Genomic DNA, 20,581 nt, shown 5'->3' with positions numbered 1-20,581 from the left:
CTCCCCAAATAAGTATCACATACTATCTAGTATTCTCTAGATGATGAGCAGTTTTCAGGTAAGTGCAAGTGGGGAAACTTCACGGTGTAGTCTGCCTTTAAACAAAGCAATAACTTACTCTCACTTTCCCTGAAACAGGGCAGTAGAACCACAGAACAGATAAAACCTCTTTGTTCAGTTTCATACAGTAAGATGAAATTATTTGCTATAGAGTTCCCATGTTGCCTTATTTCCTTTATATCGACTTCACACTTCTCTGAAATGAGTACATTTGACTATGGATGTAGTCTTCTCTTCCCTGAAAACTTTACTACTGAACAGCACTGTGCAAATCTCTGATTCCCATATGCAATAAGCAGTGATGTATTCAGTTGGCATTCAGTTATACCTCTAGTGATACTATTTTATGGCAGCCAGAGATTTAAATTTAGAAATTCATACTTCTGTCTCCTTCAGAGAGACTAGAATTGTGTTACATGCACGAACTAGGGCTTGCACTGATGGTCATCAAGAATATATGATTAGGAGAAACAGCCAGCCAGCCATCTAGGCACAGATGACTGACAAAATCATATCACTACTGCATTTTAAATCACTGCCAATAGTTCCATAGAGTTGCAAGGTTTAAGTTAAAAATTAAACAGTAAAGACCTTTTTCCTGACAAGGAAAAAGGAGCATAAAGAAATAACATGTTTCAGCCGTCATTGTTGTCTGAGCTGTCATTTTGACATCCAAGGACCACGCAGGGTACGCTCAGGGATGGCTCAAATACTCACCCTAGATAAATCATGACAAACGAACTTGATCATGTCAAAAGAGAACTTTGGATTCCTTCCTACCACCATTTAACAATACAGAATGATTTTCCTTACAAAGATGCTTCCCTTCAAAATGAAGGAATCAATGCATGCCTTAAAATTGACCTTTTCAATTGACTGACCTTTGGAACAAGAATCACATTCTAATGATGGTAACCATTAACTGTAATAGTGAAAACTTAAATATAGCAGTGCTTTAAAAAGCACAACTTTATGTCTCTAGTTGAGTAACAGTTTTATGAGAAATACTCTGATATCTGCATACATTCATGATGTTTAAAATATCACACAGAACTATTGTAATCTATCTGCAATGTAGTTTTTTTCTTCTCACCAATAAGAAAGTTGTTCTCAGGACTTTATAATTTTTTTTTGGTATTAAAAAATCCCCAAAAAAGTTTGACCTATGCAAAGATTGGACAGTTACAGACAATAGCTACTTAACAAAAAGCTCCAATTAAATGAAAGGATCATTTTCTAAGCAGGAATAAATGTTATTTTGGGGATTTATAATGTCTATATAATTATAGAATAAACTGTGGGAAGCAGCAGATTGCATATGATGTAAAACATACGGACACACCCAATACAAATCTGAAGCAGGAACATAAAGACCAGTGTATTGACTTAATGCTGTATTTATGATCAAATAACACCTCCATTACAATCTGCAAAAGTAGTAATTACTGCAGAAGCTTATTTTGCCACAGATTAATATGCTTTTCTTAGAAAGACGAACCAAAAGCTAGTTTGAGACAGTGTGTATCAGGAACAAAGATTACCACACAAAATCTACATATATATAGTAGAGCTTCTACATCAGTTTTATATTAAATCCAGGAAAAACACATGCAAAAGAATAACTGATTTGTCCCCAAACTGTTGACAAACAACAAAGAGAACATACTGTAGAGTCTCTCCATGACATGTATTTTGCATCCATTATTAACTATCTCCTCAACATTGGCTGCTGTTATTCTACAGCTATAGTAGATCTCCTTCCCACACAGTAAAGCCAGCCTACCCATACTGTGAACATGCAATTCTGCATCTATCACAAAATTGCAATTTTTAAATAAATATTGCAATTATTAGCACAAAATTGCAAGAAATATTGCAGAAGTCCTGCCTGTTTTAACACTCTAACCATAATTAGGGCTACCTAAATATAAAAATTGGAATTTTGCAGTCTACATACAGTAATTTGTAATGGATACCCTTATTTTAAGGTAATGATGATCAGCATTCTTCCTGACTGCTCCCTCCCCCCCTCTGGCCAAAGGAATTACTTAATTATTTTAATTATTTAATTCTATAGATATTACAATAGCAGGAAAACCATACTAATGTGAGTATGCACATTTCTTTTTTATTCCATCCTCTTGCTTGTTTTCAGAGGTTTTCAAACACAGAAGTAACTAACAAAACTTGTTGGTAATGCTGATTATACAACTTCCCCACTTTCCATCTATAAACTCATTAAATTGCATTTGATTAAAACAAATGCTTTTAAAAGGCATCTAATCCTAATTGGAAAGGATGAAGATAAGGAATTAAGCATCCTCCCAGGAGTTTGTGCCAACAGCTAGCCACCCTCACTACTGAGAACAGCTTGTCCCAGATCTTACAGATTTGAATCTTCTTGCTTTGAAGGCAATTTTTTAATGAAGCAAAGAAATTGATCTAAGCCTATCACTGAAAGATATTTTCTCCATCTGTTACTGATATCAATTGTATCTCCTCCGCACTTGTTAGTATTTCAAAATACTGCAAAAAAACCAGAACTGAATATTGAATTCCACTGTCAGTTTCATTGAGAACCTTCCCCCCTCCTCTTCATCTAAAACTGACAAAAGTAATGGTAGGGATTTATTGAACACATACAAACACATGTACCAGCTTGTCATTGCATTAAACATGAATCTAGAAGTTCTTGTCAGAATTAGTTTCCTAGGAATTTAGAGGTTGCAGAGGGCTTATTTGTAGTAGTTGTCCCTGAAAAAAAATGCTGAAATGCATTTGAAAAAACCCCGAATTATAAAGCAATACAGATTATTTTCTATGACTATTCTGTCTTCTCTACCAATGATACACCAAAAAATACAAATGTCACACAGTCATGAGTAGTTTCACAATTGCTCACAGATTGTTATGAAAAATATCAATCATCTTCAGGTTTATAACTATTTCTTCTTTCCAAAATGGAGCATCATTAATAACTGCACCTGGAGGATTGCTTGGAGTGCTTTAAAATCACGTCATACAGCATTAGTTTATAAAATTTGATTGTAGCACCAAGTAACATAACGACAAATGTGATTTTCTAAAAAAAGTATTTAACTTTTCTGACCAGTTTTCTCAGGATTATTTTCTTTTTTTGAAAGAGGAACTTATTAAAGATAATTTTGATACTGGCCTGGAATATATTAAAAATTACTTTTAAGGATATATATAAGAAAAACATAAAAACCTTAATTTTTCTCCAATCTGCCCTTTCTGCTTCCCTCTCTAGCACCACCTTCCCTTCAGAATCTTCTATTTCTTCTTCCAATTTGCTCTGTATCATAGGCTACTAAAGTATAGAAAGCCTGAGAGATAAAAAGGAATCTTGATCCAAAAGCAGCTTGGATCTTTGGAGTGAGCTACAGTGCACAATAAGGCAGTGATGCCCAGGGCAACAGTGCTAAAGACAGTCCAAATTCACTGTTACCAATAGAAAATTAGTCTAACTTCTACTTGGAAATAGGACATGAAGATGCCACAAAAAAAGTGGGAAACTTAAACAGCTCCATCTCACACCTGCTGCACTACATAGACTGCAACAGTTTAGTCAGCAGTATCCACAAATAACATGCAGGCTGAAGAGAAGTAATTAGCATGGTGGTTTGTACCTTTGTGACAGCCTATCAGCAATTGGATCTATTTCTTGCTCAAACTACTAAAGTAAATCCTGAATTAAACATTGCATTCAGGTGTCTCACACAGGTAAATCAGATTCAGAAATGATACTCTAGCAGAATGAAACAAATATGAAACAAAGAAAGATGAGTATTCCTTTAGTATACATAAACAAAAAGTAGATAAGTTGCATTTATATAATTTTACCCAAGTAGTGAAAGAATTACTCTAAAAGCTAAGGAATCTGTGACTCTTCATGGCAGAAATTCTTTTATTCATATGGGAAAACTTAATTTTTATATATAATATCTCACTATATGTACTATTATTTTTCAATCAGCATTTGTGTATTTAAAATATTGCTATGTGTAAATAACACAGACCTCCTGGAGAAATCTCTCTCTCGGTCCTCATTTGCAGTGACAATTGTAAAATAAAGGCTGTTTCAAACATTCGATATACATACCATTATACAAGATCAAATATTGGTGGATAAATATTAATTAATAAATACTGCAACAGCTTGTAATTTTTAAGGGTCAGAAATTATTATGCAATCCTTCAAGAGTATTTTCCCCCTTATCAATAGTCAAATATAATTTCTTCACAATTCACCATATACACAGCATATTTATATACAGCTCTGTATATAGAACAGTCCTTAGATAAGAGTCACTTGCATGAAAGATTTAAGGTTTTTAAGTATTTTCTTAGCATTTGGATTGGGAAGCAAAGAATGATAAATATATTCCTACACTGTCTTATAATTTCTAAAACTTGTACAAGTGTGTTAAAAATTACATTGCATTTGATTCTTAAAGCAAGCCCCATAGTCTAAACAGCATGCCTTCACTAACACCACAAGCAGCTGTGATGTTAACAAAAATTTCACTTTTCTAGAATGCCTCTAGTGTTTGCTACTGGCAAAAGACTATATGAAAGACATGCAGTGAGGGAGTCTTGCTAGAACTATAATCCCTGAGTCACAGAGAAAAGTGCTTCAGAAAATAAAGCAGTGTGACAACTTCAAAATTACAGTTTCCCACATCAGTATCTTCACCTAAACTTCCACTTCCTTCTTACTGAATGAAATTTAAGAAAATTAATTATCTTAGACCTTGACAACATAAGAATAAACAAATGCCCAGCGTCCCCCAGAGAGACAAAAACCCCTCCTGTAGAGGTGCTTGGGAAAGTTTCACATACCGTTGACACATTCAAAGACATCACAGCACTTGCCAGGCGTCCCGTCTCCACGCGAGACGATCTGGGGCACAGAGCCCGCCTCGCACATCGGGAAACCACAGAGACCAGTGAGACACTCGCATCTGAAACCAAAGAACAGCAAGGAAACACCTGTAAATAAACCACGTACAAGGTGAAGGAATAAGCAAGAGAAAAACAAAGTCAGAGCTTTGGCATGTTCATGTCTTAGAATCATCTTTTATTAACTCAACAACCAAGATGTTTTATCAACCTGAAGGGCTCTTCTTAACCATCCAAACTCTGTTGGCTGTCAAGCAAACAAAAAGGTGGCAGTGTGCAACACCAATGGTGCTCTTCTGCTCTGTGTAAAAATTTGAAAACTGTAATAATTGTGCTCTCCAGACTTGCAAAATAAGGCTTCTCCTCCAATTCTGTCTTGAATAATCAAAATTGATGAAACACTAATAACAGAAATTGCACCCTTCTTCAGAAGGGTGTTCTCTCATTAGGAAACCATATTTTTCCAGTGTAATCTTGGGAAAAATTAAAGAGAAAGGAAGACTGGAATCATTAAATCTAAGCTGAATGAAAATAATTGGAAGTTCTCTTTTGGTATTGATGGTGATGCAGCTTGCAGAAGGTGAAACCAATTACGTGTGACGCCAAATAATGTGGGAAGCTGGGTATATTAAACACTGTGGTTAGTTTTGGATCATTCTAAAAGGACTGCTTTCTCCATGTAAGTAGTATTTATTTGCTTGTTTAAGAAAAGAGCCTAATGAACTGGGAGATATAAAATGTAGAGAAACAATAGTCATGTTTGCTTCCAGATTCTTTGCTTTATGATTAACATAACAGTTTAAAAGTCAAACACTTAAGACTTTTGATAAGTTTACATTTAACAGAGTTCTTGCCCTGAACAATGAGCACATTTTAAGGATAAGCAGCAATGATTCCTGCTTATATAATTCTGCTTAAGATTCCTGCTTAAGAAATAGAAGATCCTGTAATTATGAGTTAAAGAAATAAAAACTCTACTTGTTAATAAACATTTCAAATATTTTAAGTATCCCAAGATAACCTCCACATTAAACAACAAGAAGTGGCATCAGCCCTTACTGCATTTCTTATTCTTTATGCTCAAAAAGCAAGAAGTTTGGTTCTTCTGTGCTGTGCATGTCTCCTTAACTGCCCAACAGCCATTTCATCTCAGATCAGCATCCAATGAATGAGGAAGAACCACCTCTCAACAGAGAGGTTTTTAATATCTCTCCCTTTAACCTCATCAGTGTTAGATAAAATTGTTATGTTCTCCAGTGTAAGGTACTACTCAAAATAAAATTTGCAAGAAATACAAGTTAAGTCAAGGAACCTCACAGAACCTTTATTAAACTATTTGAAAAGGATTTTTAAAATACTGCATTACAGAAGCATGTTACTGTAAAGAGATAAAGTCAGTTTCACAAATAATGCTAAATACATCAAGATAACTTTATGTGCACATATATGCTACAGTATAGCAACAGATTTAAAGCAGGCCTTTGAAGGTTTGGTGTTCTTTTTCTTTTTGTTGGTTTGCTTTGCTTGGGTTTTTTTGTTTGTTTGGTTGGTTTTTTGTTTGTTTTTTAATAATACTATGCTTCCCATCAGAGTAAAGGACAATGGAGTAAACAAAAAAGTAAGAGTACAAAAATCAAAGTTTTATTTATCACATCTTTTCTTGTGACATTTTCTTCTCAACTTATTTGTAAATACAAAGACAGAGTGAACCTAATTATTTTCTTTACCATGTGTTGTTTGCCATCAGAGATGTAGAAGGAAGAAAAGGCATTCTGGCTTCTACTCATGTGATCAAAAAATCCAAAGGATTTGTGACAGCAGTTTCCCTTTAAGATGACTGTAAATAATTTTACAGAATTACTAATATCTCTCACTTTTGCTGTCCCAATAGTACAGGAAGATGGTGGTGGGGGGGGAGAAAAAATATGACCTCTACTAATCAATGAAAAAGAAAAATTAGCACTGTCAGGTTCATGGAATTTGTACCTTAACCCAATGTCCTGATTTTGCATGGGTCGTGGGTACCTCCCATGCAAAACCAGGACATTCCACATAGCAGACTGTTTTGAAAGATGTTTTTGCTTTCTGAGAAGAATGAAACCCAGAAATAGCTACCTACATGTTACTAATGAAAAAGAAAAAAAAATCTTTTAAAACATATATGACAGAAAAAAGTGCAGACACAATCTGTAAGTGGTATTAAAAGCCCAAACAAAAATTGAAGTTTCATTTCAATAGCCCTGTATTAAACATCCTCATGATGATTTCCATTTTCCTCTGGGAAAACAGGTAAATCAAACTTCCTGAAAATTTAGAGAAAATAGAACACATTCAGATAATAGTTGTCGATCTTGATTTTCCAAGTTTCATGAGCTGAAATTACCACTCTTAGTACAACTGCCTTCACAACAAGCTTTCTCAGAAATATCATCTTTGTTTTTGTCTCATATTCCTTCTAACTCATAGAATTGCAATATTAAATTATTAGATTAAAAACTTGTACTTTCCTGCTCATTTTTCCCAGTCAACTCAAGCTCTCATTTTTTCGCAGTCAACTCAAGCTCAAAAAAAACCCAAACAAGAACCAAAATACAAAACTAAACCACAACTAACTATGAATCACCACTTTAAATAACTTAAGATAGGACAATCTTCCACAAAAAGGGATGAAAGAAATATTTAAAAGATTGGTGAGAGCCAACATTTTTTTTTCTCCAGAAGAGACTCCCTCTGATTTAGAGTAATGAAAGTTTCATATATGCACAGTGCAAGCAAACAAAACCTCAACACTCCAAAATTTTATAAATTGACCTCCCATTTGGTTAAAACATAATCCATGCATAAGAGAATGTCAAAGTAGAAAATTATCTCAGATGGACTTTAAATAGGCTTCATTCTTTTCAGCCAGCTCTGCTAGGAAAACCTTTGACCATTGTCCAGGCTATTAGCATGGAAAACATTGTTTTGAAGACAGAAGTCTGTCAGAAAGAAACCCAAGGAACTCTGGTAGCTGAGCATGGCTGTCACGCTGCCAAAACAACATCTGGAAATCGGGAATAAGTGATCCCATTCTCAGCAAGAGAGCAAGATGAGCTTTATAGAACTAGATTTTTCTGAAGTGCCTTTTGGAGTGGAGGGATGGATGGAGCAGCCCAGGTCTGTGCTCTGCCACAGGCTGCTATCCACCTGTGTATATCTTACCCTCAGTAATGGAACATTAGGTTTGAGGAAGTTCAGCAGGTCAGTTTGAGTTAAGCCTGTTGACAGTGGCCATGGTCCCTCTCAGGCTAATTTCTCTAAAATTCAGCCGTTCAGACTGCTCAGTAAGGCACCAGGCTGGTCCTGAGCTGCTGCCCCCATAACTGCAGCTTGCCCAAGGAAAGCAGTCCCAGCAGAAGCTGCTACAAGGAAACCTGCCCCAAGAGAAGCCTGCCCTGTGGGGCACCTTCTCCCCGCACATGGCCTGCAGTGACACCACTGCAACTTCAGATGGCATTGTGCCATCCAAGAGTTCTGGCATTAAAGGGAGGGCAGTACTTGAGGTACCAGGAAGTTGGCACCCAGTGTCTGCCCCTGACACACCTTATTAGCAAAGGCTAAAGGAAACAAGCCCCTTGGCATGTTATTACCATAACAGCACTCAAGTCAAACCAAGAACATGTCCTTTTAACAAGGAAGAACAGTCCTGTACCAGGGTACAACATTACTTTACAAGAGGACCCAGAAAGACATCAGAAGAATCAAACAGCAATGTAAGAGCCTTTATGGCACCTGAGAGGGTGGTGGCATGGCCTGGAAGGAACCAGGAATCCTGAGGAAGAGGCTTGCTGCACTAAAATTTTGCAAATATAAAATCAACATGACTGATAAATGGAATTATCTACAGTTCTTCAGGCTAAAAAAAACCCAAAAAACCAAAAAACCCCAACCCAACACCAAAAAATCACCACCCCAAGAAAAACCCACCCAACAACAGTAATCATATAAATTTCAAAAACTGAGCAAGGCAAATTTCAGTATATAAAGAAGCAGAAATGAGATGATGTACCGTCAACCAATGCTTTATAGATTGAGGAAGGTGAGTCCTTCAGTAATATAAATGGCCTGATTTTTAAAATCAGTTTTTAAAGTTCTTCAGAAGATAAGTAAGCTTAGTTTAGTTTATGTTTGAGGTGTGTTGGTGGTGGGGTTGTTTTGGTTTGATTTTTGTTGTTTGGGGTTTTTTTTTAATATAATTGCTTAGCCCTTTTCTTTATGTCCCCAAAAGTGCAAAAAGGAAAAGGTAGAAGATAAAAAAAATTTCAAATTGAATACTTGTAAATGACAACTTTTACTTCAAATCCAATTATCTTGGTTCATTTACTTCTGTTATTCAACAGATTTAAAGAGAGAAGGGCTTGCTTAGCCTCAGAAAAGCTGTTTTGATGGTAGGATCAAAAGAGTTCTCCAGGCACAAGACATAATGGCTATGAAAATAAGAACAGGCATCCTGGAAAAAAAGATTTAGTATCAGTGAATGGGAGGGTTGAAGCAGGGGTGTATTGACAAGAGAGATATTTATTTTGAGGATCAAAACAAAATTAAAGTCTAAAGCATTGAGACTAGAGAAAAGCATTCCTGAAACATACATTACATTCCTGTGGAGATTTTATCACAGACCTTTTTTTTTCCCCCCCTTGCAGCAATCTAGTACAATTTGCATTAGCATTATTAACACTTATATTAGTAAATAAAACTTGCACAGATGTGGTAATGATATAAGCACTTAAGGATACAGTGAAATGAGGAATTTTCAGAAGAGCATTATCAAAGCTTGACAGTGGCAAAGGAAAGTTTAATTCCAAGACTCCGGCTACCATCAAGCACATGATATAAGTGATGATGATACAGCAAAATTAAATATTGACATGAAATGATGGAAGAATTATTTCCATGTTATTCACACCTGAATCCACAAGGTGAGTTAAGCAGAGAGGACAAAGCCACTGCCTGCACTGCAGGAAAAACCAAAGCCATTGGGACACCACCATACATGAATTTCAACTAGAATTTTCCCAAGTCAGACAGACTGGAGAGTTTTTGCTCAAAAATTCAGTATCACTATTTCATGAATATTTGGTTTTAAAGATAGTATTCAGAAAATCAGTATAGAAAATAATTTTTCTTTTCATGGAAATCTTTCAGTATTTTATTTCAAAGATCAATAATAAACCTCTAAAGAGAGATGACAAAAATTGTGGAAGCTGCATATAACACTTACTATGAGACTGTTTGCTAATGCTCAGAAGTTTTACATCACTGCTATATAAAAAGACTCATATGGAAGTTCTTCCTATTTTAATTTTTCAGGGGGTTTACTTGTTGGGAAATCAAAGTTAGTGTCCTCCCAAGCAAGAATTCCTTTTTAAAATCCAGATATTGTTAGAGACACCCAACATAACAGTGAATTTTTCCATGAGTATAGTAAACTCTATACACAGAGAGCTTTTAAATATTAAAAAAGTCAACTATCTAGCTTTTAATTAAAGATACCATGAAAGGGAACAATTTTTGCGCATCTTTTGCATATTATTAGCATTAGGAGATAGCAAACAGATGCTAAGCAAGGGAAGTTGTCATAAAAATTGGCATTCACATCAAGTTGATTCCAAAGCTGATTAGGATCTAAAGAGTTCATCTGACTAAAAAACTTCCTTTCATCCTTTGACCAATATAAATCAACTCCTCTGTTTCCCTGAGGGCCGAGACAGAAGAAGAGGATAGACACAAAAGAGTGATGCCAGAGGTGCAGCAGGCATACAACCAGTGACCAAACACACTGACTTTTCAAGTGTCCTGATTTTTTTCAAGTACACAAATATATGTATTGACTTCATCAGTAGAGGAAATAAAATACAACATAAACTAGTTCAACCCTGTATTTTTCTCACATTTTGCCATAGCAGCAGGTGCTTTTTTCTGTTGATGGAATCTATGGTTTTTACCACTGTGTACCTCAGGTACTCTTTTTTTAGGTTTATCAGCTTCACCCTTCAAATCTAAAAATAAGGTACTAGTTAAGATTTCAGTTTTCTGATACTATGAAAAGCTATTTCTCTTCTTATTCAACTACTGTTTAATGAGGAATTATAAATATCTCATCCTCTTACAAATAAAACACAATTCCTGAGGACTTCTGGGCAAAAAATTACTTACAGATGATAGTTTTATAAGTAATTCATAAACTTCCATATTCCTGTAACCCCAAATTTTCTTACTCCTGAATGACATATTTCTCTACAACTAAGCCATCAGAGATGGCTTTGCCATAAGCAAAGAAAAAAACACCTGAAAACCAACAAAAAAGCAAAAAAACCCAAAAACCTCCCCAAAATTCATTACTGTTTAATTTCGTTGACTATTTAATTTCATGACCATTTTCTCCTCTTTGCAAGAAAAAAAACCTGAAATCCTAATAATTACTTCATGTTTAGTTTTTCCATGCCATTCATGCTATAAATACCTTTCTCAAATCCCTGAAGGCAATTCTGTACAAGTTTAGAGAAGGTAAAAAAAAATGGTTTGTGTTGGAAAGGAACCTTTAAAAGTTGTCTAGTCCAGTCCCACCCCAGCAATGACCAGGGACATCTTCAACTACATCACGTTGCCCAGAGTCCCCATTTGACCTGATCTTGAATAAAATGAAGACCAAAATTTGCTCTAAAATCTAAGTGGTTTTGAGACCAAACAACTCTACTCAATTAATGAGACCCTTTCAGTGTAGTAGAAACCATACATGCAAGAACTGTAACGCTTCTGTAGAAACCAGACTGAAATTCACCAATGACATTTCAAAGAACAGCAGTGAGAAACCACTTTTCATTTTAAAATGGTCCACAACCTTCAGTTCCACTTCTTAATTATTCAATAATTTGAGAAGGAAGAAAGAAGCAGAATTTGTGGCTACTGAATTCTGACATGACATTTCCTGCTATTTTCTAGAGGAAACGCCACTTCACACTCTTCATACAACCTCTGTAATGTTGATATTATCATCTGCTCCAAGTACCATTGGAAACTGCTGGGGAATTCTCATATCTACTTTGCTTTTCAAATGCAAACATCCAAATTATAATTCTATTGCATTATTATGTACGTGGGTCTCCCTAGACATCTGTGCACTTGCGAGACTGAGGGCAACAGTCAGACATTATTGATCTCTGTGATACAAACAGAAATTTGCCCGTTCAAGTAAGAAATTATTCTCAACTAAATCACTTATTCAATTTCCAAACAAGCTAATGGCTGATTAAGTAGAATAAATGACAGAAAACACAGTGGGAAGTCTCAGGAGAAAGAGGAAAAACAATACTCAGTGTGATCAAGGTACACACTAATTGTACCAACAAGTGAAAACAAAAATTGAAACAGAGAGACCAGCTTATATCTACCAGCTTATTAAAAGCTGAAAGAGTTCGAACACCAGCTTGCTTATAAAGAATGGAAACAAACCAAATTCTATAGACACTACCAACTCATTCTAATTTCAAGCATAAAACACCACCTAAAAGTAGATACAATTAGGAGTCACTTTAATTTATCTGGCTTAAAATTTCTTTCCAAGTTTCACAGTGGAGGACTAAATATACCATTAACTCAGTACATAATCAGATTAGAGTACTATAGATATTTTTCCATAAAAAAGAAACTGCTTGCATAGCTATCACTGATACTTCCTCCCTCAGTGTAAATGTTTTTTTTTTTGTTTTGTTTTGCTCTTGGGAAATGTGCTTCTTCCTTTAGGTGGCATTGTCTTTCAGGTTTTCCAATTCAGTATTTCCTAGAACCTGGTGGAAGAGCACAGATGTGTATTTTTAACAGATAATACAGGCACAAACCGCTGATCTTATAAAAGACACAAGCAGGGACCTCTGTAATTACAATGTCTTACAGCTTCTTCTGCAAAAGATTTACAGGCTATTTCTTCTGCAAATGTTCTCATGTTTCCCCTCTCCTTGTCTGAGGTCTCTGACACTCAGGAGTCAGCCATCGGGCTCCAGAAATGCCTCGTGTTTCAAGAGCTTCTGTTCAAGTTTTATACTGAGATGGCTTTAAAGAAACAACCAACCAACATATCATCTTTTCCTCATTTCTGTACTTCAGGAAAATATGGTTGCTGGCCAAAACAACCCACATGGTGAGGCTCAACGCCAAGGCAGCAATAACTACCATCACACTGAGAACACATGGGAATTCCTGAGGCAGCTGTAGTAGGGAAGAAGGGGAATGCTTGAACTCTTGAGTTCAGCAATTCATTACCTCTCCTGGAAGACATCAGGAGAAGACAGACATGAAACATGGGTCACCTAGAAAGGTTACACACCATCACTGTTATCCTTGCATTTTGTGGATATTCAGTACAGTGCAGTCTGTAAGCAGGACTGAATATCTCAGCAGAGCTGAATGAAGCAAAATGGTTTTCCTGTGAAAAATATTCACCATTTCCTAACTTCTGAGGATTTTAAAGACTAGAATGAAAATGCCTAAACACCTCTTTCCAGATATTATGAAACTTCCAAAAGATTGCAGTGTTCTATTCATCAACCATTAAACAAAAGCCTACTGCCTGAATGGAACATGGGATGGGTTCAGCTGTCATCAATGTAGAGCTTTCTTTCAATATAAACCTACCTCTTTGATAAGGAGCAGAGTCTCCAATTAAACACCAAGTGTTGCACTGCCACGGTACTGACACACTTGAGACGGCAAAGTGGTCTGCTGGAGCTAAAGTGTAGGAGAAACAACCTGAGCAAGTTGGCCAGGATTAGAAACCAGAATTTCTGAGAAGCTGATGACAGAACTGAAGGCATAAAAAAGCTTCTGCAGAGTCCTTAAAACAGACCTTTGATCCAGCTACCCAGGTTGCTCAGTAGCCAATCCCTGAATAGAAGTCTCAGGAAGATACAGGTCTTGGATCCATGATTGGTCTTACCAGTTCCAGCTGAACCTTCCTCTGGTAAAAACTTGAATCCACAACCATTTTCTCTTGGATACCAATTCTTGAGGATAGGATGAGTGGAGGAGAAGGATTAAAAATTCTAGATCAAATACATACAAGGGAGACTGCTATATCAGCAGAAGTTGTTTAAGAGAGGTTACTGGTACAGGGGAGGGGAAAATGAGGAAAAAGTTACACTTGCTGGAAAATCATGACTGTCCTCTGAAGAAAGTTGAAGGGATCCAAGTGGTGAATGTTGTATGGAACACCAAAACATTTTCATGAAATGAAGGTCTTCCAAAGACAGGAAGACCTCAGAAAATCTAGACAAAAGTGAGACACACAAGGAACGACATAGAGAAGATCTGAAACAACCAAAAAGCTAAGAAGAATGAACAGAACAGGTGCACAATACCCTTCATACTAAATGGGATAGCTGCAAAGTTAATCAGGGACTCAGAGGCCACCTCTACAGATGCTGCCAGAATAAAAACATTATCCAACTACCTGTGTATGGGTGCTCTCAAATACAATGCCAATATATTTGGTAATAGCTTAAAAGGGAACTTACAACAGTAAACTTCCCAGTTATAATTCTGGTGGCTGCCACAGAATGAGATGAAAAGAAATATCATATGTGATACGTGAAATATCTTTGCTGATTTATGTGTTGCTGGCACTAGGTTGCCTAGACACTGGTGTAACATGAAATACACAACACTGCTAATGCTGTGACAGGTTGTGGACACAATATATGATACAATAACAACATGTCCAAGTGCCATAAAAGCAGATAAAGTACAGTCAAAGCAATTTCTTACGGAACAAAGTCATCTAGGAGGATTAAAGATCATGGAATCATAGAACAGCTGCCATGTGTAGGGAGAACTTCCACTAGACCAGGCTGCTCAAAGCCCCATCCAAGATGGCCTTGAGCACTTCCAGGGAAGGGGCATCTACTTGGTCTCTGGGAAACTTGTTCCAGTGTTTTACCACCCTGATGGTGAAAAATTTCTTCCTAATATCCAACTTGAATCTACCCTCTTTCAGTTTAAAACCATTATCCCTTGCTCTATCACTACACTAATACTACATAAATTTAAATGCTCTCTAAAGAGATGTGATTTTTGCATAATCATCTGCCACAGGACCCTTGTTTCAATTCACTTACATGAAAAGACAGCATGTCTTTTAATGTGTCTATAGGTTTTCTGAAAAGTACAGGTGAAACTGCTAATGGTGAATTTCTCAAGTGGTATCTCTATTGTGTTCAAGACAACATAAGTTTTTATTAGAAACAAAAGATTAAAAGTAATAAAATAGGTAATTTCTTCCTTTGAAAGCAAAACCAATTCAGCAATGGTATACACAAATTTTAAAGCTAGATTGCTAATCTAGATAGCTACTTAGCCTTAACGCCTTTAGAACTGATAAATAATGCACATTCACGTTAAAAATATTTTAGTACAGGACAGATAAAAAAGAGCATTCTCTTAAGAAGATTCTTGAAGTGAAGTACATTTTTGTAGATTTACTCTCCTTCCTACAATGCTATAAATTGAAAGGCAATTAAATACGACAGAAAATTCTATTCTAGCTCTGTTTCAAGTTATATTCCATTTCTATCCAGATATAGCTTAAATTAAACTTATCTAAAAAACTATTTCCTACTAAATCAAGGTATTACTAATTTTCATGAGCTGTATAAAAATGAAAATATTTAAAAATTTGGGGTGGGGGAAAGAACTGGGCTGTTTTCTAAGTAAATCTTTAATGCACATATTAATTGTCCCTCTGAACCTCCAATGGGGCTGAGTAGATGATGAAAATGTAAAACAAAATTTGATCATCCAGAGACTTAGCACTTGGGTTTGCTGACCAAGCACACTTCTTCTTTACCATACTGCAGGCCAAATGGTGGCACTGCCATTCACAGCAGCCCCAGATTGAGACATTTTAGCCACATAGAATGGAAAAATGACAGGGCAAAGACTATTAAACAAGGAAAAAGGAATTCTATGACTAATTCATTTAAGAATTTTTTCAGAGGTTTTCTTCTAAACAATACAAATATAATCCTACTCCTTCATGCTACTAGAGCCAACTGAGAGGTCTGCATTTGTAATGCCATTCAGCTATCTGTAACTAAGTGATAGTGAATTGGTCCAATTCAAGGCGTCTTCATTTGCTCATCCATCAAGCCCAAGCCTTTTGGGCTCCAATCTTGCAAGACTGCATCTGTGAAAAGCTTTTAATCACTTTTTTGGCATATAAAATTTACCTGCTCCTGCTATGCTTAGCTTACAATTGCTTTATCTCCTCCTCATCCCACCACATCATTCTTGAAACTGTTTTTTTTTTAAAGCTAGGACTCAGGCAGAAAATAAAGTACTAGAAATTTTGATAGATAAACTTATATCAATTATTCCTGAACTTTTTCAAATTTACAACATATTAAGAATTATGGCATGAACTTTTTTAAGAAGCATGTGAAGCAAACTTACTACTGGGATTTAGTAAACATACTAATCCCGGATGCTTCTCCCCTCTCAGAAGAATTCTACTACATCCTACATTATCAGCAAGATATTCAACCCAGCATGCATATGCTGCAAGAGTTCCTCTCAGGAGCTAAAGGACAATGATGCTGACTCACTGAGACTGGGTCCCTCCCAAAATCTGAGGAAGGTGTGGGAAATGTCCTTCAATGGTAAGTAGTTTGGGGAAGGGGATACATTTCCATTTTATAAAGTAAATCCTGTGAGACAATATTAATTAAAAAATCCTAGTTGTTTTTCATTTGTTTGTTTTGTTTAAAGCTAGAATCCAATTAAAAAAAAAAAGACTAGCGATGATGGAAGACAGAAATTGAAAAGGAAGGCACTCTGATGGTCAAGTTTTTAAGGCAAGCTTAGTATCTTCAGAAGACCAAATCAGATTGCAGCAACATTGGTTGCTTCTAGCTATAATTACATCCTTTAATCCTTAATTCAACCCTCTATCAGTTTTCCCACTATTTTTCTCAGAACTGATAACAAGACAACCAGATTTAATTACTTAGGTTTTGTTCTTTTTCATATTGGCACAGTGCTAACATATCACTGTTCTCGATGGAGTTTTCTTGGTTATCTGGTTTTATTAAAAGACTGACCAAGAATAGCTGAGGGCAGGGGGAGGAGTGAGTGTGTGTGTGTGTGTGTGAAATATCTCTGAGAACAGAGCACTGAATGAATCTTGAAATTACCAAATCTGTAACAGATGATAGCACAGAAGCACGGGTATAAAATAGTAGCAAGAAGCAGAGACCTAATAAAGACTAAACTTCCAAATTATTCTGACAACAGTCACAAAGAAAAAAAAACAGATAATCCAAAAATATTAGGTGCAAAGCTATCCAAACAGGCCATATAGTATGTAAAAATCTTATGAAACATGCACAAAACTATGTGAGCAATAAAAATATAAGCAGTTTATAATCATTGTCCTGTTCCATTTTTCACAGATAAAAAAATAAAACAGATTTTGATAAAGATTTTTACACTTAAAAATAAATTCCTAAAGGAATCTGTAAATTTGAAGAAACTTCATTTACAACAGGAAAAACTGGGAACATTCGAAGAGAACAGATTCTGTAAAGCTGATATTGACACATTCAACTTTCTAATAGAAGACCACAAACCTACATTAAAAAAAACTACAGTAATGTTTTCTGTAAGAGCTCTAATACATTTTTGTTCAACAACCTCCTTGGAAAAGCAAGCATCTTTACCAAGACCAGAGACAGACTGTTCTAAGTTTTCCTAACATAATAGCTGCTTTCCTGTTTTCCAAACATTTAGCTTTCCTAACATAATTGCTGGAAATTTCAGATAAGTGTCTCATAACAGCCTGATGAAAGCTGAAGCAACTGGTATTTTGATGTTGATGCCAAATCAGTATGTTTTGTTCTGTTTGAACCACTGCATTAGAAATCACTGTGACACTAAATGTAACCTCTGAGTGCAAGAACACGAATTTATGTTTACAAGATGTTTACTATCCCCACTTTTCCCCTGGCATTGCTCAAGGAGTTTTCATTGTTATGAGTACGCATTCAAGAGTTAGCTCACAAAAGAAATGCCTATTTATCATCAGATTTAAGGATCTCCATTTTCCCAGCATATTATGTACAAGGAACACGCCAAGAACAAGAGGTGTAGCAGAAGTCAATCTACTCCTACTGTATGTAATTATCAACTACTTGTTAACCAGCTCAGTGACACGTCATCCGTCCCTAACCATGGCACTCTAATTGCTTTCTGGTTCTGTTTGTATGACACTTTTATTTCAGTGGCAGTAAATGAAACAGACAATCATAATTTCTTCAAACAGTTCATAGTCTTAAAACCACAATTTCATGAAGTCTGTCTGTCTAAAGTCCATGACCTTATAGAACAATATCTCTACTTATAATAAATTATTCTCTGCTTTTAATAAACGTACACCAAAAAAAATACAGTGCCACTTCTTTTGAAATTAATTCTAACAATGAAAAAGAGATGTGATATGCAATTAGGAGATTCTAAGCTGAATCTCAGAAAAGGCAATGTTGCTATTTCATCATTCATAATATTTTATTAGGAAATTTTGAAATTAGGGAAAACCATCCCGTTTTCCTACCATAGACTCATTCATCCATAAATTGGCACTTTTTCCCATAATTTTAGCATCCAAGTCTCATAGAGACCCTTCAAATATAAAGAGTGTCTCCTCAAATCTGAGGAAACACTGAACTTGAAGTCAACTGGCTCAATTTTCATGTTCCATGTAACTGCACTTTGCTATTATTTCTTTTCTTTTACCCCCATGTCTGTGTTCCTTTATTCCTCCCTTCAAATAAAATCTTTACTTACAGCACATAAATGATGACTATGGCACTGTCTTCTTTAAGAAGCACAGTAGTATATGAAAATCAAAATAATTAAATATATTTCTAGCAGGCACACAACATGTAAAGCTGCTACCAGATTCAGTTCTTTCTTTCTCACCTACTCCATAAAAAAATTTATTATTGCTTTGGCTGATTTAAGGCAATCCAAATAGCAACCCACTTAATAACAATATACATCAACGTAGACTGAGCCATGAAATTAAAAAATAATGGAGGAGTACAAGACATCTACAGTTGTTTCTACCTGCCCGCAGACATACTAGGTTATGCTAATTGTGGAGGTATTTTGCAGTTTTATACATCAAGGAGGGCAGAGGTATTAACACAAAACCCCCTTCAGATCCTAAGGCTCCAGGAGCTAAGTACTCCTCTATCCCAGCTCTGACCTCTTGTTAAACTCTGATCCCAGGAATGTGCAACGACTGATTTCAAAGAGGTTTCAGGAATCCACAATTATCTAGTAATTCACATGCTGTAAGCCTGCTTGTACAGTTGGGACCTTTGTGCACAGGAGAAGGTAACAGTGCTTTCATCACTGACAAGGACACTTCAGTCACCGGTTGGCGCTCAGCAAACCGACTTTATTTTTAAACATTCTCAACAAATTAAAAAGATTCTTTCAAGAATGTGCTTGCTCTAGGTATTCTATTTAAGATCAGTTCACACACGTGTCCTAGAAATAGAAGATATGTCAAACTGGTGATTTTTCTGAAGTAAATAAAGATTTATTTTCTTGGTAATCTGTATTTCCTGATAGAAGGAACATTGAAATTATCACTGACAAAGAATGAAGTGGATATTTTTCATTTTCTTCACCCAAGCACTTGCAAATCACAAGTTATATTAGACTGCATAAAAATAGAACATAATTTTACTTTTGTGAAACAAAAATAATTCAGGTTATATATCACTTTTTAATCCAACAAGCTGAAACAAATCTGGAAGTAAAACTGTACCATTACTCTTTCTAATGTATCAATATTATTAAATGTTAATCTAAACTCTAAATTTATGAAATATTAATCTGTGACTGCTTCTATCACTTTATAATCTATCTTTCTGAATACAGTCCTTAGCAGCATTTTATTCTAGTTGTCTTGAACATGCTGAATTATATTTGCAACAATGGCAGTAAGATGACTGTATAAAATCTGCAGACTCCTGCACAGTCCCAACTAGCCAGGTCAGCTCTGAACTAATACATCATTGCAGTTCCTAGGAATTTTACAGAAAATATGACACAGAATAAAGGGAGGATACTGAGAAGATGCCACAGTAAATGTGCACCCAAAGGGTACCCAAAAGAGAACAACCTTGATTATGCCATCCTTGACTTTCTGAATTCTTTGCAAGTTTTTTACTACTTTATGCAAGGGGCTGAGAATATGACAATATTCTATGGCTGCAATGACCTTCCACTAAGTAAGCCAACCAGCGACATCTACAAGAAAAATTTTCTTTTTGGTGTAAAATCTTTTCATTCATGTTAATTTTTGCTTGAATGTGTATTTATTTGGTATATGCATGAATTTGCTTGAATATGTATTTATTTGGCATATGCATGAATCAGGGAAATTTGGGAAATTTGTTTTAAAAACACCAACTCAAAGAGCATTGCATAATTGTGGAACAAAACCAACTTTAAAACTGTCTTATTTTTTTTAATCACAGTAAGTTATACCTGCTTGAAC

The 20,581-nt window shown here is 35.7% G+C and overlaps 1 protein-coding gene across 1 annotated transcript in view; it reads right to left on the bottom strand.

Annotated features, from left to right (window-relative positions):
• Positions 1–20,581, bottom strand: part of CRIM1 (cysteine rich transmembrane BMP regulator 1) — a 175,148-nt gene that overhangs the window by 65,208 nt on the left and 89,359 nt on the right. The window contains exon 5 of the mRNA XM_066546638.1: positions 4,924–5,045. Within this exon, the coding sequence (XP_066402735.1) occupies positions 4,924–5,045 (122 nt within the window). The remainder of the gene's footprint in view (positions 1–4,923; positions 5,046–20,581) is intronic.

The sequence above is a fragment of the Molothrus aeneus genome, chromosome 3, assembly GCF_037042795.1.
Source record: "Molothrus aeneus isolate 106 chromosome 3, BPBGC_Maene_1.0, whole genome shotgun sequence".
NCBI classification, from domain to species: Eukaryota; Metazoa; Chordata; class Aves; order Passeriformes; family Icteridae; genus Molothrus; species Molothrus aeneus.
The sequence above is the reverse complement of the archived record's forward strand: the minus strand, read 5'-3'. Positions and strand labels throughout refer to the sequence as shown.